The 23,684-nt window shown below is 44.6% G+C and overlaps 1 protein-coding gene across 1 annotated transcript in view; it reads left to right on the top strand.

Moving 5' to 3' along the window:
• The window catches only part of B4galt6 (beta-1,4-galactosyltransferase 6), a 62,433-nt gene that overhangs the window by 21,861 nt on the left and 16,888 nt on the right, over positions 1-23,684 (top strand). The window contains exons 3-4 of the mRNA XM_021214626.2: positions 4,291-4,404; positions 18,743-18,867. Coding sequence (XP_021070285.1) covers positions 4,291-4,404; positions 18,743-18,867 — 239 coding nt within the window. The remainder of the gene's footprint in view (positions 1-4,290; positions 4,405-18,742; positions 18,868-23,684) is intronic.

Below are 23,684 nucleotides of genomic sequence, written 5' to 3'. Positions count from 1 at the left end.
CTCTCTCTCTCTCTCTCTCACACACACACACACACACACACACACACACACACACACGTAAAACAGGCATCGTGGCTGTGTCGGTGTTTGGGAAACTGGGGCAGGAATGTTAATGCAAGTCCAAGGCTAGCCTGGGCTACAAAATGAATTGAGTTCCAGGCCACCCTGAGCTAGAATAAGATCTTACCACCAAGTAATCTAAAAACAGACAAAAATAGCACTTGAGAGCTTTACAAGAACCTAGTAGTTTTTAGTCTCAGCATTATTTCAAAAAAAGAATTTGGGGAGCACACAAAGGCACCAGACCCAGGGCAGCACCACCATCTGCTGTGCATGCACAGTGTGCAGTAGGTGTCTAAGGTTAAGAACAATCATTGACATAGAACTGGACTGTCAAAAAGCAAGCTATATAAAATGCTTTTTTCAGTTTTCACTTGGTGTAATCATTTCTTATTTTAAGTTAGAGGAGTGTTATGATAAGAAGTAGGTACTGGGGCTGGCAAAATGGCTCAGAGGGTAAGAGCACTGACTGCTCTTTCGAAGGTCCGGAGTTCAATTCCCAGCAACCACATGGTTGCTCACAACTACCCGTAATGAGATCTGACGCCCTCTTCTGATGTGTCTGAAGATAGCTACAGTGTACTTAATTATAATAATAAATAAATTTTAAAAAAGATTAAAAAAAAAAAAGAAGTAGGTACTGTGCATCCACTCCTTCAGTTCTAGTACTCAGAGAACAACCTGGAACCTCACAATTTATTCTGTATTTATGTTGACATCTTTTCCGCCCTCCCTACGGGCCTGGATGAGCCCAGGGTTTCAGCATGCTGCGCATGCGCTGCACATGAGCTGGCTACGCGCTGTCCGCCCAGCTTAGTCTCCTGCTACCCCTGCTGTGGAAGAAGTGCATTTCTAGCTCCCTTTGCTCTCGTGCCCTCCACACTAGAGTAAGGACAGGGCTTAGGCTCAAATCCACACAGTTCAGAATATAAATAGTGTTTCTGTGTTCCTAGAGCCAAGTGTTTTAGTGGCGTTACTTGTCCACACCCCACCCCACCCCCACTCCCCACCTCCTCCCACCTCCCATGCTTTTACTTAGCATTTCTGCTGTCTGTCTGTCATTGGGGTTTCCCCGGGTTATGGAGACAGACTGTGAGCTGTGCTTATGAACGGTTCCAGGTGCCCCTGTGGTATTATCTGTCCTCTATTGTTACTGTTGAGAATGAGGCAGACCTTCTGATGGCAGTTAGTGTGTTTGCACTATTTATTTGATTCTCCCCCTTTCTGAAGCTTTGGGACCCTCTCCCTTCCTTTGCACCCTTCTCCATTTAATCTGTTTTTGTGCTGTCAGACTTTACAGAGACCCCCCCCCCCCCCCGCTGTCTTTCTTCTCTTCCGGGTTGACCGAAGCCTTGGCTGTGGGCACTCTGTCCTCTGCTTCTGTAAGGTACCCTCTGGCACTGATTTCTTGGCTCATTTGTCGCCCTCTTACATTTCTGGTTCTCAATTATTTTTGTTTTCTTTTATTTTTAGTGTTGTTGTTGTCACTAGGTTTTTCTTTTTCTTTTTTCTTTTTTTTTTTTTTTTTTTTTTTGTCACTAGGTTTTTCTGAGGCAGTGGCTCTCTTCGTAACTCTGGCTGTCCTGGAATTCACTGCATAAACCAGGCTGGCCTGGAGCTCAGAGATGTGCCTGCTTCTGCCGCTTGAGCTCTGGGATTAAAGGCATGCACCACCACTGCCCGGCTATTTTTCTTGACTATGTATGTGAAATAAGAATTCCTTTCCTGTCAAATGAAAAAGGAAGCTTTAGTTATATTTTAATAAGCAGGAAAGCTTATTTTTTGGTTAAATAATTATAAGTAATTATAAGCAACCAAGGTATAAATCTAAGAATTTGGCTAAGATCTGCTGACACCCACAGCAGTAGTAATAATCAAGTATTTTTAGTGGAGAAGGAGAATTTTTTTTTTTTTTTTTTTTGAGACAGGGTTTCTCTGTATAGCCCTGGCTGTTCAGGAACTTGCTCTGTAGACCAGGCTGGCCTTGAACTCAGAGATCCAACTGCCTCCAGAGTGCTGAGTTTAAAAGCATGTGCCACCACTGTCCAGCAAGAATCTTTTTTTTTTTTTAAATAGTTATTTTTATTTTTGACTTATGAGTCTGTGTGTCTGTCTCCGAGTGGGCAGATATGCATGTGAGGGAGATGCCCGAGGAAGGGAAGAAGAGGAAAGGAGAAAAGGAGCTGGAGTTACAGGTGGCTTTGAGTTCCTCTGTGTGGGCGCTAGAAACTGAACTGCTGAGGTCCTTTGCCAGAGCACTATGTGCTCTGAAATACTGAGCCACCCCTCCAGCCATGTGCAGCCTCTTAGTTCATGTTTAGAACACCAATTCCCCCCACTGGCAGAGCAGACTTCCAAGGGTTTTAAACATACCTGCATTTGATATATCCAGATACATTTTAATAAAGCTCCTTGAAGGAGCTCTGCCCCTGGGGACATTAAATGCTGACTGTTCTGTCTTCCCTGACCCCATGGCTTGGAGCAGTTCCCTGCCAGCTGCTTTCCAGGGCTCCCGAGAGCAGCACGGGAACTCTCTCATAAGGGCTTCCCGTAACCTGGTGAGATAAACCACAGCGTTCGCCAATCTGTCCATCATGTTACGGTTTCCTGGCAGTTCAGCTAACGCCTCACTGACAAGCTTCCATGTTGGCCTTTGGGACTGAACCTTTTTCTTTGGGCTTCTATCTCTTCTTTGGGTTTGGACCCAGAGCCTTTGCCCATCTCATTGATCTGTTAGGCGGAGCCTTGGCGGGACCTTTTGTCAGTGGCCCTGGAAGTGGAGCATAACTCTAATCAGATGTCTACCTGCTTCCCAGACTTCAGCCCCACCAACTTCATTGATGGTGACAATTTCTGGTCTAGGGTGGCACTTAACCTGCAATGGCTCTTCTCACACATGTTCTAACCACCACGACACTGCTTTCCCATGAGTCCCAGGGTGTAGCTTTTACCGAGCCTGCAAGGGTATGTTACATTTTCTGTGTCCATGGTTGGATGTTGCCGGCACAGCAGTTGGGCAGTTGTTTCTGTTTCTTATCTTTATTAACTACTCTCGGCCAGCTTTCTCCACACAACAGGAAATGGGCATATCCTGTTCCTCAGATTTGCATTTTGCATCTATGCCCTAGAGAGTAAACCAAATTTCGATCCTGGATTCCATGTTCAAACAAATCCTATGTTTGTTACTGTCTCATCTTAAGTTTCTACTCTGTCACTCACAACTAGATCTACTGAATAATTTCATGAGATTGCTGTGTGTGTGTGTGTGTGTATGTGTGTGTGTGTGAGAGAGAGAGAGAGAGAGAGAGCGAGAGCAAGCACCTGCTATGCATATGTGTACAGCCTTACTCTTTTGTGTACATTTGGAGGCCACATGTTGACATTGGTATCCTCCTCTATGCCTTCCACCTTCCGTTTTTGAGACAGACTCTGTTACTGAACCCGGTTGTTTTAGCTAGACCAGCTGGCCGCCAGCCCTCTGGAACCTTACTCTCCCAGCGCCAGTTTTGTAGATGTTTACACGGTTGCTTGGTTCTGAACTCAGGTTCTCATGCGTGCTCAGCAAGCATTTTATCCACGGGGCCACCCTCCAGCCCTCTCAGTAACTTCATCTTACTGAAATCTGAAAATGCCAGCAGCAGGTACCAGGATGGGAAACTGTTGCACTCTGAGCGAGCTTTGCTGGTACTCTATACCTTCGCTCTGAGTGTGCAGGGACCTGATGACCCAAAGGAGGGCCTAATGTCACCGTTCTAGGCTCCTCAGAGGTTAAGAATGTGACTGACATAAAGGGTGTGTTCTGGAAGTAAGTTCAACGGATAAACCTTGGATTTCCCTGGGTGAGGTGGCAAGGAATCAGTCCCTGTACTCTGCTGCTCTGTGCTCAAGTCGCAATGCGCAGATGGTGTGGCGGTTGGAAGGTTGAAGGGGTCCTTGTTTCTTCAGGTTGGGCCCGGCCATTGGGGTAAGTGGCATCTGGCTGCAAAAGGCACTGTTGTGTCTGTGTGTAAGGGTGAGGGCCTGCAGTTTCTTATCCTCTCTCGGGAAGTCCTGCAGAGTGTCTGGCCTAGCTGTGGTATGCTTTATTCATATCCTTTCCAGGTCTTTGCTTGTAAATAGCTGCTGCTGTGCATACTGCAGCCCACTCCGTACTGTGACGTACTTCACGCTAGAGGCAAAGAAAAAGGCAATGTTGGGTTGTAAATGTCTTCTTCTCTCTCTTTTTCCAAGATTATCCTGAAGGCAATAATACAAGTGACTATCTTGTTCAAACAACAACGTATCTTCCGCAGAACTTCACGTATTTACCGCACCTCCCCTGTCCAGAGAAGCTGCCTTACATGCGTAAGTGTGACCGCATTTCTTACAGCTCAACTGTTCCGTCATCATTATAAAAGATTGCAAATGACGTGGTTCGAGAGTGTTATCAGATGGCTTATTATTGTGGGTGCTAACATTCTTTTTTTTTTTTTTTTAAAAAGATTTATTTATTTATTATATGTAAGTACACTGTAGCTGTCTTCAGACACTCCAGAAGAGGGCGTCAGATCTTGTTACAGATGGTTGTAAGCCACCATGTGGTTGCTGGGATTTGAACTCCGGACCTTCGGAAGAGCAGTCGGGTGCTCTTACCCACTGAGCCATCTCACCAGCCCCACTAACATTCTTAATATACTGCATGGCCTTCATTTTTTTTTTTTTTAATTTTAAATTGTGGAAGGGTAGTGAGCACTGTTTTTGAAGATGGATGATTGAGAAACTAAAGAAAAATACAAAAGAAAAAAAAATGAGAATACCTGTATTTCTCCCATTCAGATTTGAAAATAAATACCTTGACTTAACTTTTAAATTCTCTTAAAGCAGATTTTAAAACAATAACTAATGTGTTTTCTTTCTGGGGTTATTAGAACATTATAAATAAATAAAGTCTCTCTTCCTCTCTCAAATGTTAGTTCCCCATCCCTCCCTTAGAAATGACCTAGTTTCTGTCTGATGTCTGTACATATAGATTTTTTTTCTTATAAACTTGGTTTTGCATAAATAAACGGAGAGAGCAAATACATAGTTTCAAAAGCTTTAGGAATATTCCTACCCAAGAAACTATCTCCAATTGACAATCACTTACAAAGGAAAAATCAGCTTTCTCCAGTGGAGTGTCAAAAGGTACACAAACCACTCTTAAGGGCAGGTCCCATGTCCAGCAGTAGTGGCCAATACAAAACTGAACTTAATAGTATTTTGGGACATTTTTCATTTTCATTTTATTTTATAATGATTTGTCTGGGCTTTTTCTTCTTTTTTAATCATGTAGTTTTTTTCTTTTCAATATTATGGTTTTTGATTTTGTAGAGTTTCTTTTTTTCGTGGAATTTCTGTATGCAAATGTGTGTGTTTTGTTCTGGTTGTTATTTATTTATTTTTATTTTGGTTTTTAAATTTGATTCCTATTTGTTTAATGAGAGAGAGTGAGAAAGGGAGTGGATTTGGGTGAGTGGGGGAGGGTCTGAATGGAGATGGGGAGGGTAACCATGACCAGCATATATTCTGTGAAGAAAAATCTATTTTCAATTAAAAAATGAGATAAAGAAGCCCCCCACTCCCAATTAGATGGTTGTAGAAGTGACTTGTCACCCTGTGATCTGGGTTTTTTTTAGCTGGTGTTTTAAGTGTTACTCATGGTCTCTGAACTACTGTGGAAAATGTCTTTACATACACCCGCTGCGTTTATTTTCCAGTTCTCACCTGATGGGCAGCTAGGTGGTTTCCACTCTAACTGAAAAAGAAAAGCAAGTCCTCTTATCTTCCTTATCTAGAGAGCAGGGTACCCCAGCCCTTCCTGTTCCGTGCGTGCGTGCGTGCGTGTGTGTGCGTGTGTGTGTGCACGTGTGTGCGTGTGTGTGTGTGTGTGCGTGTGTGTGTGCACGTGTGTGCGTGTGTGTGTGCGCGTGCGTGCGTGTGTGTGCGCGTGCGCGTGCGTGCGTGCGTGCGTGTGTGTGCGTGCGCGTGCGTGCGTGTGTGTGTGTGTATGTGTGCGCGTGTGTGTGAGTGTGTGTGTGTGTGTGTGCGCGTGTGTGTGCGTGTGTGTGTGTGTGTGCGCGTGTGTGTGCGCGTGTGTGTGCGCGCGTGTGTGTGTGTGTGTGTGTGTGAGTGTGTGTGGACTTGGGAGTTGATAACATGGGGTTAGTTTCTAGGTTCTCTCAAGTTCTTGTAGTAAGCAGGGCTGATTTATATCACTTGGATGTTGACGGACTTTGTGGTCTTTCTAAAACATTATTTTTTTTAACTGCGTTTCACGGAGGGCTTTATGTACACGTCAGTGCGTGTGTTCGTGGGGGTTGGAAGATGGTGTTCGCTTCCTTGGAGCTTGTGGTGGAGGTGGTTGGGAGTTTCCCAGATGTGGGTGTTGGCAACCAAACTCCAGTCCTCTGGCAGAGCGGGAAGCATTCACCTGTGAGCTGCCTCCTCTCTTTTAAACAAACAGTAAAACCAGTGACCCATTGGCTTTAGCTCTCTGCAGTTCTCAGGGCTCTGCCCTTGGTTGGGTGTGTGTTTATCTGCGGCAGGTGTTGATACTAATGGACCGACAGGTGCCAGTTGTGTGTGTTCTGAGTGTCTTTTCACAGTCCTGGGCTTGCTTTCCAATCCTTCTTACAAAGTCTTTTACGAAGATCAAATCATGTTTTTTAAATCTATCAATCATAAGACTTGCTTTTTTAAAGAAAGCTTTCTTTTTTTTTTTTTTTTTTTTTTTTTGGTTTTTCGAGACAGGGTTTCTCTGTATAGCCGTGGCTGTTCTGGAACTCACTTTGTAGACCAGGCTGGCCTCGAACTCAGAAATCCACCTGCCTCTGCCTCCCAAGTGCTGGGATTAAAGGTATGCGCCACCACGCCCGGCTTAAAGAAAGCTTTCTTACCTTGATACTACACAAATACATTTTTTCCTGTTAATTTTAAAATTTTGTTCTTATGCTTTTCGCGCAAAGTATAGTACTGACCTAGGTACTGTAACTTAAATATATTTTTTTCAAGTGTCTATTTTTCTCCTACATGTGAAGATAAACTCTGTACCCCAGCCGTCAGGAACTGCTCCTTTTGTCCTGCCCTTGGACCCCCACTCCACAGCTTCAGGAATACTTTAAACATGTTAGTTTCTATCTTGATTTTATGTACTTAAATATTTAAGTAAATCTTTTTGATTAAGCGGTTACCCTGTTTTTTCTATTGTTCTTAGCATCTAAGTGTGCCTCTGATGTTTGTATCGAGGAAATTGCTGTCTGCCCACCACAGTTGTGGGTTGTTTTTTTTAGTTAATTGTTGATGAATGTTGTAACTGTGTAATACAAAGGGAGATTGACTTTTTTTTTTTTTTTTGGTTTTTTGAGACAGGGTTTCTCTGTGTAGCCCTGGCTGTCCTGGAACTCACTCTGTAGACCAGGCTGGCCTCGAACTCAGAAATCCACCTGCCTCTGCCTCCCAGGTGCTGGGACTAAAGTCACTGCCTGGCTAGGGAGACTGACTTTGTCACATGGCATTAGGGCATGGTTTTCTCCATGGAGAGTACATCAGAGTGGCGGGAAGGTCCTGTCACTCACATGGCCCCTATGCACTCTGAGTTTCTCTTTCAGTAGGGGTGAAGTGGCACTGGGAAGTTCCTTCTTAAGGTTCCAGGGCCCTGCCAATGACGCCATGATGCTTGCGCCACACTTGAGATCTTCTGGACCAGGCTATACAGTATAACTGCCAAGGGAGTCTTTATCCTGTTAGGGCACAGCCTGGAAGGTTCTGGTTTTATTGATCTAAACTGTACCCGGGAATTAGAAAAACAAAGGAATGAGCAAGTGTTCTGATTGTGCAGGCTCTGTGTGTCCCACTACAAAACAAGGACACGAAGTGACTTCCATGGCCTCATTTGTCATTTGTCATGACAGCTTTGTTTTTCCAAAATAAGTGTTTTTGTCTGTGTAATACTGAAGCCACTGGGAAATGTTTCATTGGAGTATTGATTACAGTAATTTTATCTTCATCATTTGCATATTCAGGGAATTATAGTTGTAGGAAGTCTTTGTCCTTGGTTTAGTGACTATTTTCTTCATTAGTGGTTTATGGATCCTAATTAAACAGTTTGGAAGTATTTGCCTGCCAGGCATCGTGGGTCCTTCTGCTATCACCCCTCTCCTACAGTTCTACAGTTCCTTGTTGAGAGTGTGGCTTGGCTGCTGTGGACTTCCTGGCTGCCTCTCCACTGGGGTCTTAGAGCTGCTGCTCCTGTTTTCTGCCCCCTCCCCCCACGCACTTAGAGTCCTGTATTGGTTCAGAGAACAGGTGAGCCCTGCGTTGACACACAGCAGGTTTCTTCACGGTTCCTAGCCTCAGATTGAACACCAGTCTCATGTCCAGGGAGCCAGGGCAGCCAGCCAGCCAGAAAATGTGACTATGGACAGGTGATATTTCAGAAGGTGATTTTGAGTATAACCAACATAGTGAGGCTCCTGGAGAGGGTGGGAGGAGGGGGAGGGAGGGAGAGAGAGAGCGCTCAAGCCCTTTGCTGATGAGATGATACGACTGTCCAGGGCATCTCTACACCCATCGGTAACACCCAGGATTGCGGTACCGCCTTCGTTGCGAATGAAGCGAAGGGCAGTATGGAGTGTGAAGGCCCAGACTTGGATTCCTTCCTTCCTTCCTTCTCCTACTTGTTTGATAGATCCAGACTTTCCAGTGATCCAGGGGATGAGAAGTATATGCTATCCTGAAGCTTCAGACCTAGCTGTGCACTTAAAACAATCTTTCCTCTGACCACAGAGAGCAGCATTATGTGATGTCTGAACGTAAACTCTTACAGCGTTCAAAGTAATTGGATAGAATACCTTTCCAAGCTGTGGTTGGATGCAACACATTCAATGATGGCGATATTGAAGCTACCTGTGTCTGCCAGATGTGATGTGAACTAATATTGTGTGCTTGATCATAGGAGTGTAAGCTTTTCTGGATTCTTCTTTAGTGTAGCTGTAGGATAGCCAGCCCCAGATTTCCATAATGTTGAGTTTGCATTTTGATAGTGTTTGGTATTCAATAGTGGCCAATCATACTATAGAATCTTTTTAAAAATTTATTTATTTATTTATTTTATACATGCGTGCTCTATCTGCATATACACCTGCATGCCAGAAGAGGGCATCGGATGCCATTACAGATGGTTGTGAGCCACCATGTGGTTGCTGGGATTTGAACTCAGGACCTCTGGAAGAGCAGACAGTGCTCTTAACCGCCGAGTTCTCTCTCTAGCTATTACTTGTTTGAAGAGGGTGAGTGACTATTTCATTGCTATTACTATTTATAGACTCTCCAGAGGGGAAAAATCTATGCTCAAATTTGTTGAATCTATGTGATAACCAAGCAAAATAGCAACCTGTCCTCACCTAGGGGATAAACACGTGCTTAGCATGGGTGTTTTGATTTTGATTTTTCTGAGTGAGGTAGAAAAGGGAAATGCTACTTGTGTATGCACATAACAAGGAAGACAGACTTTCCACTTGATTGTCTCCTTGTCATCCAAATAGAATACAGTTGAAGTGACTTTCTTACCCTGTCCTTGCCTTGATAGTTCCCATAGTTACAAACCTTATGAATGCAGGAACTTTCTAAGGTGAATTTAATAAGTGAATTGAAATTCAGTAAGGAGGGAAAAGCAAATAAACTTTAGAAGAGCTCACATAATGCCAACCGTAGCAAACTGTCATGGTTTGTGGATGTCAGCTGTAAAGAGAAGCGGGAGCTGTCTTAGTCAGGGTTTCTATTCCTGCACAAACATCATGACCAAGAAGCAGTTGGGGAGGAAAGGGTTTATTCGGCTTACACTTCCATACTGCTGTTGATCACCAAAGGATGCAGGACTGGAACTCAAGCAGGTCAGAAAGCAGGAGCTGATACAGAGGCCATGGAGGGATGTTCTTTACTGGCTTGCTTCCTCTGGCTTGCTCAGCCTGCTTTCTTATAGAATCCAAGACTACCAGCCCAGAGATGGTCCCACCCACAAGGGGCCTCTCCCCCTTGATCACTAATTGAGAAAATGCCCCACAGCTGGATCTCATGGGGGCATTTCCCCAACTAAAGCTCCTTTCTCCGTGATAACTCCAGCTGTGTCAAGTTGACACAAAGCTAGCCAGTACAGGAGCCTTTGAGTGTGAATGAGAGCAGTCAGTCAGTGGCTGGGCTGCAGGCCTGGGTGTACATAGGGGCTCTCAGTGTATTCCTGTAAAACAGGCCAGCAGCAGGCAGTGCCTCACTATTCTGCTTTCACGGGGAGGCATGAGGCAGAAGGGATAGTTACTGAGGGAACGTTGAAGCTAGGTCTGCAAGACAATCCAGCACAAGGCTACAAGAGAAACCACCATGGGGCTGACAGGGAGCTTACATGCTCTGTAGTGGGGAGGGCAGCTCCAGCTGGAGGGGCTGTAAGTGGGTCACACTGAAGGTGAGCCCAGAGTAGAAGGGTCTGTGTAATCCTCAGGCATCAGTGAGATGGTTTTGGAGGGAACCAGGCCTGGTCCTCAGATGGAAAAGGGTTGATCAGGTCTCTTCAGGTTTCTTTCAATCAGAACACATCTTTCAAATAGAATAGGGGTGGGGGGAGTTGGGAGCGCTGCTATGGGGGAATGAGGCCATTCAAGGTGGGCAGATGAATGATGGACTAGGTGTGTTCTTCACAACGGGTGTTCACTTAGGAATTCCAAAGAGATTTGGGAGAGGCTAGAGTCATGGTCACTGATAAGGAAAACACCCTTGGCCAGATGTCACATCTGCCGGAAGGATGTCTGACTTGGTGACCCTTTACTGAGCAAACAACTCAGAGAAACATCCCAAATAGAGAATGGGGGATACTTATGAGTTTAGTTGCACAAGTTTTATTGGAAGTTCAGGAAACTTAGCTTGGGGTTTGCATTTTGTGAGAGGAACAGAGCTGGAAATAAGAGGAAGTGAAAGAAGGCTGAGGATGGGCTGTGAAAGACCATGAGGTGATAGGAGAGAGCTGACTGAGAGAAAAGGATATGGAAGTCAGGACGGAGTGCCAGGAGGAATGAGGAACTGTGGTCTCACTGCTATGGAAGATGTGTGTAGCGACTGGGAGTCTGTAGAAAAGGGGAAGGGACACTGGGATGTTCTTAGGTGGATGAACTGGCTGTCCCCCAGGCCACATGGTGGACTGTCCCTGTGGGGATGAGTCCCAAAAGTTAAGGCCTTGCTTCCATGGTTTTTGATACAACTAAGAGGTCTGTATATGTGTGAGACAGAGGGGTAGAGAAGTAGGAAGAGAAAGAGGGGGTAAGAAGGGAGGGATGTAGAAAGGGAGAAGGAGGGAAGGAGGGAGAAGAGGGGTAGGGCAGGGGGAACACAAAGAAAACCAGCAAAGTAGGACCAAGTGCCTTGAAAGGGAGGAACAGAGTAGAAAAAGGAATCAGCTAATCACGCACGGAAGGGTGACTCACCAGATAACCAGGGAAGCCTGCCAGGGCACTCGCAACCTGACTCTTGGCCGGATCTGTTGGAGGCAGTAGATGAGGGACTGACACATCATGGCAGGATTACACTGTGCTTTTCTTCAGTGCTTTGTGTTAGCCAGCAAATGCAGGCACAGCCTTTGCTTCAAGGTCAGATTTGCGTCCAGCTTGGCAGGTTCAGAAAGGGAGTAGAGACAGGTGTCGGAGAGGGTGTGGCTGGGCACTGTGCTAGGACGAAGGCCATCCGGCTGTGTTTTCCTGAATGTGGCTCAGGATGCCAGGTACTGGAATCAGCTGGGGTCTTTATCCAAGGCCTCCAACAGCCCAAACCCTCAGACCTCCAAGCAAAAGTTTGCATTCTTTGTTGCAAACCACACTGAATATGGCTTAAGAAGATAGATAGACTCTGGGAAACCTGGATGGACAGTTAGGTTGAGAGATTGAGTAGCACAAGCAAGGCCAGCCCGTGCTGTGAAGAACCTCTTGGTTGCCTCTTGGCAGAGCTTGCAATTCCCTTTACAGTCATACTCAGGTCTGGAGGTGGAATTGCCATTGCTTGGTGGCCCCAAGCCACCACGTTTACTGTAAGCTACTTTGCAGAATGCCCTGTCTTTATACTGTTTATTGTTTTTGGGTCTTTTGTGGTCATGTGACTATCCTTTCCTGCTTGAGACAGAGGGTTGAATTCTACATTCTTCCTTTGAGAAGTCAGACTCAGCAGCCGAAAATACACACAGGAGAGTTGGCCGCCACAGACGTGCCTCGTGGGCCTCTATTGACACAGAGGTGTTGGGTTTTGTAGACCCAAAACTCACATTTTAAACAAGAGCACCCCCTAAGCTAGCAAACCTTTTTTATGAGGCTGGATATGGAGGTGATACTAAAACAGAACAAAGAAGATACTACCACCAAGATGCCATGGAATGAACTTCCAGGAAGGGAAGAGTTGGGTGAGAAGAGAGGAGCTATGTTGATGGTACAGTGGATGTCTGCATCACAGGGCCATTTCCCAGGATGAGCAAGGCAGGAGGCACCTGTCACGGAATGGAGCTGGTGTGGCTAATGGCAGAAACTGTAAGGCGTTGAATGTGTGGCCCAAGGAAGCAGACAGTTTGGAGAAGGCAGGTAGAAGTGGGCAGACACCTTTGTGCTTGGCTTTGGGGTTACGGACTTGGTAATGCGACCTACCGTTTTTGGATACTTGGGAAGTAGGAAAAGGGTTTCTGTAAGACTAGGAGCTAGTAGTGGTGATAATTTATACAGAGCATTGAGATGCGGTGCATGGGGAGTTCTTGGCATGTGACTGTCTCTGGGAAACACATTTGAAAAGGCAGAAACAGATGATGTATTTTCTTGGATTCATTTGCATAGTGGCTTTTGGGGACAAGAAAGAAGCATTGCGTTTAATGCACAGATTGTACTGTGTTAAAGCCAAAAGGAAAGGATGAGTGAGTGTCTCAGAAGCAAGAAAAGCAGTAAATGGTGGTGGAGGCAGGTCATGTCTTGTAAGGGGACTGCTAGATGTTTTTATTGTTGGGGATGGGGAAGGCAATTTGGGAGCGTCTAATGAAAGATGTGAGTTCTGCTAGGAATTCCCAGGGTTCACAGGGTGGATTACAAGGCAGAGTTGGGAACAGAAGCAGTGAAATTGATTGGAGACTCAGTTGTTTATTGTTTGTAACTTGTTCAGAACAAATCAAGGAAAACAACAAGTGGGTGTGTGTTGGGGGTGGGGGTGAGTGAGTGCTAAGAACTGTGTACTGTTTAAATTAAGAGACAAGGGCCTGGGGAGTTATTGGATGTATTAGATTGTTCATTTACACGTGGTAGAATCAGAATTCAAAATGCAAGTAAGAAAGAAAGTGGAGGGCAACAGCTTTACTGCCACCATACATATGTACATCCATCCATGAACACACACATCTGTGCATGCATCCATCCATCCACCCACACATCCATCCACCCACACATCCATCCACACACATCCACCCACCTACTCACTTATCCACACATTTATCCATCCATCTACCCCCGCCCATCTACTCATCCATCCATCTATCCATTCACCCATCTATCTATTCATCTATCTATCCACCCACCTATCTACACATCTACCTATCTATGCCGAAGGCACTGCACTTAGTGTTGGGATTTATAACTGAAAACCACTGTTTTATGCTTAGAAAGCTCTGGTTTTGTCATTTCAAAAATAGCTGAGTAAGAAAACACTTTGAAGTTATGGAAATTCAAGAAGTCTATGTAAGGCATTTGAAGGAGCGCTGGTGTTAGCTTCAGAGAGGGCAGTAGGTGAACCATGCCAGGGTGAGTCATATTCACCACAGAGCTAGACTGAGCAGCTGGAGGCTGGGGGAGCCAGCATCCTTCTCAGGAGAGGAATATTCCTGGGAGTCTTTCACACTGTCACCAGAGGTCTGGACAGTGTATATTTAAATCCCTGGGGGCAACGCAGTCAAGCAAAGAATCAGGAATTCGACTTTTTCTACTTAAAACTGATAGAGCCCTGATCCCCACCCCCAGCCTCTGTGTAAGTGATGAAATCATTTCAAAGTGTTGATTTATAGGGAAAGAGCCCTCTGCCTACAGATTAGAAGTCTTATACTTGAGTCGTAAGAAGGATATAAAAGCTCAAGTAATTCACATGGATTGAATGCGTGCAATTCTGAGGCTTGCATTTAATAGAAAAAGAAAACAAAGCCTCGAATTCTGCCTAGAGATACGTTATAATCCACCTTGCCATCTCCTGTCTTTGGTCACTGAGAACCCAACAGACCCCAGACCCACGAGGTCCAGCTTCAAGCCAGGAGGCACATTCAGGAGGTTGGAGTCTTGGGTCAATAGTGGTGCAGTATTCTCATTCACAACAGCAGTCCTTGGGCCTGTGGGTGTGGCTTTAAGATTGACACTGTGGCTTGCCTTGGCTCAGGTTCCACCCTTCCCCTTTGACCTCCAGGTAACCGGCAGAGCCTCATATACACCTGGCTCCTTACAGATGACTGTAAAGTGCTTTTGTAAAGCACCGAGACTTGTAGGGGCCAGCTGTATACAAAAAGTGGAAGTGGCTTTCCTTAGGGACCAGAAGACCCACACCTGGAATGATGGTGCTGCCGCTGGCAGGCTTCCTGTCACTGGGTCATCTGCCCTTCAGAGCAAGGTGTTAGGTTTACAGAGCAAAGAGCAATGGCTACATAGGGAAGCTGATAACAGACTGGGTGGGTTGCAAACGAGGAAAGCAAAAGCAACCAAAGTGAAGATGAAGACACGGTGCCTAGGGGGTCAGGCATCCTTCAGCCAGCAGCAGCCCATAAGGCCTGACGCCTGATTTAGTGGAACATGTATATGCATTGGAGATGGAAATTAAACAGCCAAGGATGCTGGGAAACCTTATGATGATAATTACGGCTATTGAGCTGAGCAGGCTGAAGAAAAGTTAAGCTGTTGTCTTAACAATGCAAGAGCACAAAGTTCTATTGCTTAGGTAAGCTGCTTATGATGTAGCCTGATCACTAGCTGGTATTTTAGTAAGGTGCTTACTTTAAAATGCATCTGATATATTTGTGTGACTTATTTATCCATCTATCTATCTATCTATCTATCTATCTATCTATCTATCTATCTATCTACCTATCTATCTATCTATTTATTTAATGATATGAGTACACTGTCATTGTCTTCAGATATACCAGAAAAGGGCATCAGATCCCATTACAGATGGTTGTGAGCTACCATGTGGTTGCTGGGAATTGAACTCCAGACCTCTGTAAGAGCAGTCAGTGCTTGCCCTTAACTGCTGAGCCATCTTTCCAGCCACTATTTGTGTGATTTGATGAGTGCTAAATTTTCTTGGTGCTTTGTGACCAATTCTCTGTAGTTTATGTCTGATGTCAAGGGCTTCTCTTACATTTGACTTGCCTCCCTCTCTTAAGTTTGTAGGCCTCATTCTGTTTTACATACATAAATCTGACCTCTTTAAGATCAGCTACTTTGCATATCTTGCCTCTTGAAAGGAGGGTGGGTATTTGTTTATAAATTTGTCAGTAGAACAGGCTGGCTTTGGAAGATAGATTTTCCTCTTGGTTCACTCTGGCAAGCATAGGCATTTACAGCTACAAATATGGCTCTGTAGTGTGCATGCAGGACTGTGTGAACACTGTGTGCAGCCTCTGCCAGGCCTGCTTCGTCAGATGAGGTGGGATGTGATGGGAGACCATGTCTAGACTTGAGCATACAGACTAGAGGAGGAAGGGGAGGGGACACCTGGAGAGGGACCAAGTGATTCCCGTGTGCAGCTGTAGCTTCGAGATGCTCTGAAGACTCGGGAACAACACGGCCAATTGGTTTAACCTTATGAGATGAGGAAGTTAAAAGAAAGACTTGACTGGAGGGCATTCTAGACAGATTTTTTTTTTTTTTAACCTATTTTGGACTTTAGCAGGTGTCAGGTTAGTAAACTGCTAGAAGATGACATGTGATTCTATGTATGTTCCTGGCTTTCACTGAGGTCAGGGGGACAGCATGTCTTTGAGGGACACTAGTGAGGGATGTTAGTGAGCACTTGGTTCAGGATTCAACTAGATTAAGAGCGATTCCTTCTCATTGCAGCGATAGACCTGGGAGTGTTCTGTTGCAGAGTCGGTGCTTGTTAGACCAAGAACATCTTGGAAATCTTTAGCTTTTCAGTTTTGTATAATCAGGGGCCTGATACATGGCAGGTACTCGGAATAAATATGCTGGCTTGTCCATACAAATTCTTCCTTAACAACTGTTGGTGGTAGGGGACTAGAAGATAGGTTAGCAGTAATATTATCACTCTTCCTGTGAACCCAAGTTTGGTTCCCAGCACCTTCTTAAGGTAACCACAGTAGGGGGATCTGTGAGGCGTGCACACTCACACGCAGTTTTATAAGAGACAGACGTATCAGGAGTCAGTTATGATGGTGCATGTCTGTAAGCCTGGACAGGAAGCTGAGGCAGGAGATTTGAGAGTTCAAGGCCAGAGCTGCAGCTGGTGGTTTGGGTCTGAATCCCAACTTTCTGGGAGACCAATACAGAAAGATGGCAACTAAAAGCTCAGCTTGGCCAACTTTGAAAGACTGTTTTTAAATTAAAACAAAAACAAACTAATGGAGGGGGGTATCGCACAAAGAGATAGAGTTCAATGGTAGAACCCTTGTCTAACACGTGTAATGTCCTAGGTTCAGTCACCAACACTGTACAGCCCAACCAACCAACTCATGGGAGTTCAAGGCTAGCTCGGGCTACGACTTAGACTCCATCTTTATCATCACACACAGACAAGTCAGTAACTGAGGACTTAGAACAAGGAGGTGCCACAGAAACTTCTTCTCAGGTGAGCTGGATCCTTGACTACACTGTAGAAAAGAGTCTTAGGACCAGCCAGAGTGAGGCAAAGATATTTAGAAAGAGTCATACAAGAAATATCACATACCAAACACAGGGGTGTTTGAGGTCTTTTCAAGAGCAAGAGTCCCTGGAAGTGTGTTGAAGTGGCTGGATACACGATCATGTTGCTTTGCACATTGCATTAGTCAGAGGATGTAATTTACAATAAGGTTTAAATGGTGTACAAGTTAAGTAAAACTTAAAAAGAGATGAGCCGGTTTGCCTATTTATTTATCTTAAGGAATCATTTTGTTTTTGTTTTTTTTGTTTTATAAAAAGTATCTATAAGGTGGTCTTCTGAGGTGCAGTTGTTTATTTGGGTGGCCTAGCTCAAGCCCACAAACATTCTGGCCCCAAGGAAGCTACATTTACTGTTTTCAGAGTCCTTGGGGAGCTGAGCCCTGCCTTTGCAGCTATTGTAATGTTATCATTCGGGTGGGTTGCAGGTTCTTGGCTGTCAGCCAGTAAGAAATGCAAAATAGCTGGGATGAGAGGCATCTCTGCTATGTGTTCTTAATTTTTTCATCTTTCTCTCTTACCTCAGTACCTTGTGTGGGACCTGTGTTTACTTCTTAGGAGCTGGAGGGTGGGGTGGAAGGCCAGTAAATAAGAGTGATAGCAGCCAATATTTCTGAGTATGTCCCCCATCCTTCTATAGGTGACAATCATCTCTCAGGGAGTGGGGAATTGACTTCAGGATCTCAGAGTGCCCAAGTCCATGGACTCCTTAGTCTCTTAGATAAAATGTTGTCATATTTGTATGTAACCTGTGCATGGCCTCATGCACACTTTCAGTTATTTCCAGATTGGCTATACTGTCTAATAAATAAAGGTACCATGTATGTTGTTTGTTTAGGGAAGAAAAAAATCTATATGACATTCTTTTTTCTCCCTAATGTTTTTGGTCTGAGCTCCATTATATCTGTGGCTGTGGAGCCTGCTGATACTGCAGGCTTTTGAATGGAATGGATTCAACCTCTTTGGATGGCACCTTTTTACAGAAGAGGATCCAGAGTCAGAGAAAGAGCAGTGTCCCCCAGTAGGTTTTAGGGTTCCTGTTCCTGGGCTAGGGAGAATGGTGAACTGGAGAGTTCTTGCCTCTTAAACCCAAGGACCTGAATTCAAGTCAGGAGAGGACACATAAAAAGCCAGATGTGTTGGTGCACACTTGTAGTCCTGTGTTGGAGAGATGAGGGGCAGAGACAGGTGGATTCCTGTAAGCTGGCTGGTCATCTGGCCTATTTGGCAAAGTTCTAGGCCAATGAGAAACCCTGACTCAAAAGGTGGAAGATACCTGAGTACTGAGACCAGAAGAAGTTAACTAATGTCTGACCTTTACACACACAGACACACACACACAGACACACACACACATACACACACACACACAGAGAGACACACACAGACACAGACACAGACACACGCACTTTAAAATACTTGATTAATTGTTAGATTGTAAGAGTGTGCTGTTAAGAGTTTCCAAATATATTTCCTTTCAACTTAAAAGCAAAGCTAACGATTTTCATTTTCTTAAGCCAGTGTACTAAATGTAGTGTGGTGGTCATGGAAGTTACCATTTAAAAGTGAAAGGAGGTGCTATTCCTTAACTACATGGTGACAACAGAAGTAACCCGTACTGTCCATCACTCTGTGACTGATGCTGATCCTTCATGCAGTTTGTGGCAAATAAATAAATAAATAAATAAATAAGAAAAGAGGAAAAAAACCCAGTAAAACAATTCTTTATGTGTTTTGACTTGCAGGGGGGTTCCTCAGTGTCAATGTGAGTGAGATCGGCTTTGATGAAGTCCATCAGCTCTTCTCCAAGGACTCAGAGATTGGGCCAGGCGGCCACTGGAGGCCCAAGGACTGCAAGCCCAGATGGAAGGTGAGGCAGTTTTCCTCACAGGCTATGTGACAGTGACTAAACATTTGGGGACAAGAGTGTGCTTGGTTCAAAGTGAAAGCATCCAAGTGTATGCATTTATTGCACTGTAGCTGGTGCTGTTATTTTAAGGGCTGTAAATGGACCTGTGCATACACAGAGTGTGTGCTTACGTGCTCAGGGCTGTGGGGCTTTTGGTAAAGAAAGAAGACAGAAAATGGGTCTCTTTTTGGAGCCATCTGTCTCCTGCAGGCGTCTCCAGTGACTGTCGACACCTGCAGGCATATCCCACCAGTTTCTGGAACTGAGAATTCACAGGAAGGATTCTAATGCACTTATTTTCAGTTGGGTCCAGTACTGGGCCACCAGAGGCTTCTCAGAGGCCACAGTCGAGCTTGAAAGAGCCTTGAGCTCTTTGCTCGTCTTAAGGCTGAGCACAGGTGCTTCACGTGTCAGAATTCTATTTAATGTTTTGTTTGAAAAACTGTAAGGGAGTATGTCAGCCTCTTGTGCGCTAGGACAACCAACCAACCACCGCTACCAACAACAAAGAAAACGGGCTGGACGTTGTTCTCAATACTATGAAACTGATCCTGAATGAACGTTTGTGTGATGGTGCTATGTTTTGAGTCCAGCATGGCACGATGCACTTGCAATGAACTCCAGGAGTCATTAAATCAGGTGTTATGTCCTCAAGGGGTATGATGTGACTTCAACCTGGAAGTAGTCCTTCTCCAATACAGAGATTTATATGCTGTTCAACTTCTCATTTATTAGAATGGCATATAGGCTGTGGTCCAGCTAGTCCAACAATCGCTATATATCAGTGGAAAGTCCAAGAATCTAGTGGTTGTTCAGTCCACAAGGTTGGATGTCTCAGCCAGTCTTCAGTCTATGCCAGATTCTCAAAGATGTAAGGCTCTGATGCCAGTGAAGGAATGGGCTTTCTGGTGAGAGTGTGTGAGCAAGCAGGCATAGAGAGCAAGCTTCCTTATTCCTTGTCCTTTTTATAGACCGCCAGCAAGTGATGTGGTTCAGATTAAAGGACAATCTTCCCACCTCAAAAGCTCCAGATTAAAAGTAGATATTCCCAGTTAAAATGATTTAATCAAGGAAAAAAAAAATCTTTCACGCATGTACCCAGCCACTTGGGTTTTAGATAATTCCAGATGTAGTCAAGTTGACAACCAAGAATAGCCATCACAATGAAATGTATGTAGTTTTTTAGTTTTAAGCTGAACTAAGTAAAACTGCAGGGGGAAATTTGAAGATCCTTTAGAGGTGAGCCATACTTGCCACGTTCAATCCTTCCCCAACCCCCGCCTTTGCTTGCATGTATGATTTGAATAATGCCCCATTTTAATGCCACACAACTGAGGGAAAGAAGAAAGCAGTTACTGGACACATGTTCTCTGAGGCTTGCTTTCTCTGTTTTCTAAGTCCCAAGTCAGTGTGTACTGCAGTCTTGCAATATTGAAGGTTCTAGAACTCTGTGGGTTTTCCTGATGTCACAGGTTTGAGAGGAAGGTTCTCCATAGGTCTGGCATCTTTTGGGGCAGGCTCTCTTCCACAGGGGAATTACAGAGGGACAGATTGGTGACTTTCAGGTGGTTATCTGCAATGTCGGCTTTCCATGCAGGGTTCACATGAAGTCTTGAGTAATTGCTCTGACATCTGCAGACTCTGGCTTGATGACGTCCTGATTAGAGGCTTGAACTTCTTCATGTCACCCAAGGTCTCTCAGGAATGGGTCTTAGCCACCTGTGTCAGCCTGTAAGAGATGTTAAGGGACACATGCCGTTCTTGAACAGTCATCAGCCATTATGACTCTAGTAGAGGAAACAGATAAGAACTACCTCCTCCCTTCTTTATCAATCTGAAATTTGTTCCTATAGGTACTGGAAATGAGGAAGAAGAGGGGCGAGCTACAGCACCCTAGGAGAATGAGAGCTCAGTAGCTCATGCTTGTTTCCTTCTAATTCAGTGGCAACAGCTAGCTGGACTCTAAACCAGCCTAGTTTAAAGCTCTGCCATGCGGAGGCATGTAGCAGGTGTGTGATTCAGAGCATGAGAGAGGAGTATATACACATCATAAACACACAAATAAATACATTTTTAAAAACCAAACTATAGGGGCTGGAATGGTGGCTCAGTGATTAAGAATGGTTGCTGCTCCTGCAGAGGACCCGAGTTCCATTCCTAATACCCAGTTTTGGTGGCACACAGCCACCTATAACAGAGCGTGCTTGCTGGGCCAAGTCTGTGTGGTAGACATTTTCTTGATTGTCTTTTCACAGTGTACTTAAGAGGCAGTGAAGAAGGGCAGAAGGTACACAACGGGTTCTGAAGTGGGAAGTAACTGAGTGGCATAAATATTCTTGAATGAGGCGGGTGGTGAGAAAGATCAAGCATTGTTTCCAAATGTAGTAACCAAAAGTCCTCTATGGTACAAACAGAAGAGAGGGGCTCTGTCCAGCAAGTCCACACCTGTGGAAGAAGTGCTGATAACCCCACGAGACATTGTGCTTTCTTCTTTCCCGACAGTAAAGTACAAACTATTAAGAATATCGTTTTATAGATACAGAGGGAATGCCAAGTGAATTTTAAAGATATTATTTAGCTTTATTTTACACACACACACACACACACACACACACACACACACACACACACACACACACAGAGCTTTAGGCCTGTGACTTAAGATGTGGATTGTAGTTGTGTGTTTTTTTGTATGCTCATGTTTTTCCTTCTGGCCCTGCTCCTGATATAAGGACTCTGAGACTCAAATATATTTTCAGATATCTAGGCCATAAGCTTTGGCTGTTTCCCGGCTAGGTCATAAGTTAATCATCCAGTTATTCTGTTCTAAGGTCTGCCACGTGGCTGGTTACCTGGTCCTCAGTTTTTTGGTGCTGAATCCATCAGTGTTCTGGGGCCAATCTCGACCTGTCTCTATCCCAGCATCCTTCCCTCGCTCTTTGCTGGATGTCCCACCTCCTAATTTCCTGTCTTAAACTCATTGGTCAATCACTTTTTTATTGACAGGTGAATGCTTTTTATTCAACCCACAAGAGATTATCTCTACATGTGATAGCTTCTCATTGTAATTTGGACATGCATTTGCTATTAAAATGTCATGTTTATCCATTTTATTTGCCAGAATGCTTTCTCAGTTTCTTCCTAAGATAAAACAAACAAACAAAACAAACAGCGGGAGGCTGGGGAGATGGCTCAGCAGTTAAGAGTACTGATTGCTCTTCCAGGGTCCTGAGTTCAATTCCCAACAAACATACTACAACCATTTTTACTGGGATCCGATGCCTCTTCTTGCTGTCTGAGGACAGCGACGGTGTACTCACATACATAACATAAAAATAAAGTCTAACCGGGTGTGGTGGCGCACACCTTTAATTCCAGCACTTGGGAGGCAGAGGCAGGGGGATTTCTGAGTTTGAGGTCAGCCTGGTCTACAAAGTGAGTTCCAGGACAGCCAGGGCTATACAGAGAGACCCTGTCTCGAAAAAGCAAAAAACAAAAAACAACAACAAAAAGTCTAAAAAAAACACAACAAACTAAAACAAAAACCAAACAAACAGCAACAAACAAACCATGCCAAACCCAGCTCTTGGTGTTTTAGATACTTCTGAGGGTCTCACAGCATTAAGGGCTATAACATGGTATTTGCCGTCTTTGCATGGTCAGCCTCTCACCCTAATTGTATTTAATTCTTGTATTTAACTCTCACCCTAATTAATTTAATTTAATTAATCTTTAGTCCAGACTGTCTTCTTTGCTTACATATCTTTAATCTTTTTATTTATTTATTTATTTATTTATTTATTTTTAAGATTTCTTTTCATCTGTATGTATGTGTCTACCTGTCTGTGTGTTTGTATGTCCAAATGCCCTCAGAGGCCAGAAAAGGAAGTCAGATTCCTTGGAGCTGGAGTTACTGGTGGCTGTGGATAAACTGGATATTGGGAATGGAACTCAGGTCCTCTGAATGAGCTGCAAGCATTCTTGACCACCAAGCCATCTCTCCAGCCTCTAGAATTTGGTTTTGGAAGTTTTTATTTATTTTTGTGTGTATAATGAGCGTAGAGTGTGTGCTGTGATGTGGGGAGGGGTCAGGGGAACTTTCAGGTGCGGGTTTGTCAGGCAGTTTTCCCCATGAGTCATCTCCCCTGCTCAGCACCTGTAACTTGTCTTTACTGCATTGGGGCTTGTTTGTATTATGTCATAGGTAGGCAACTTGTAGCCAGAGGCAAAGCCAAGATGGGCAGATTTTTCTACAGTTCCACTGCTAGACCCTAGGCATGGATGTAACACTAGCTAACTGTCTTCCTACCACTGTGACCCCAGGCCCTTTGAGCTGGTTGGTTCCTGATGGAGTTAGGAAATCCTCAGCTGTGCCAAACATCAGAAGAGCAAGTACCTGCTTTGCAGCTTCAGTGAGCAGCAAGTGGGAAGGGAGCAGGGCTGGAGTCTTAGATACTTCTGTAGCATCATGCAGCTCCCCAGGAGCTCTTCTGGGGATCTAAGAGACATCTTCGGGGCAAGTCAAATGGGAGCGCGGTCCTCAGGGGGAGCGAATCATGGTGGTACCCATGACTTACCAAATGGAAAATCACCAATGGAAATGGCAGCCTCTTAGCATTGTCTCTGTCCTAGCTGTCACATCAGTAAAGGAAAGAGACGAGTGGTCTTTCTAGCCTTGGAACCTTCAAGTTTACTAAGCTTGATCTTCTTCTCCTTTAAAGTAAACCCTTGATAGCTCAGTTTGTCCCTTTTACAATTCTGACAATATACATAATATA

This window comes from Mus pahari, chromosome 15 (assembly GCF_900095145.1).
Source record: "Mus pahari chromosome 15, PAHARI_EIJ_v1.1, whole genome shotgun sequence".
Taxonomy (NCBI): Eukaryota; Metazoa; Chordata; class Mammalia; order Rodentia; family Muridae; genus Mus; species Mus pahari.
Note: the sequence above shows the minus strand (reverse complement) of the source record. Positions and strands in the feature narration are given on the sequence as shown.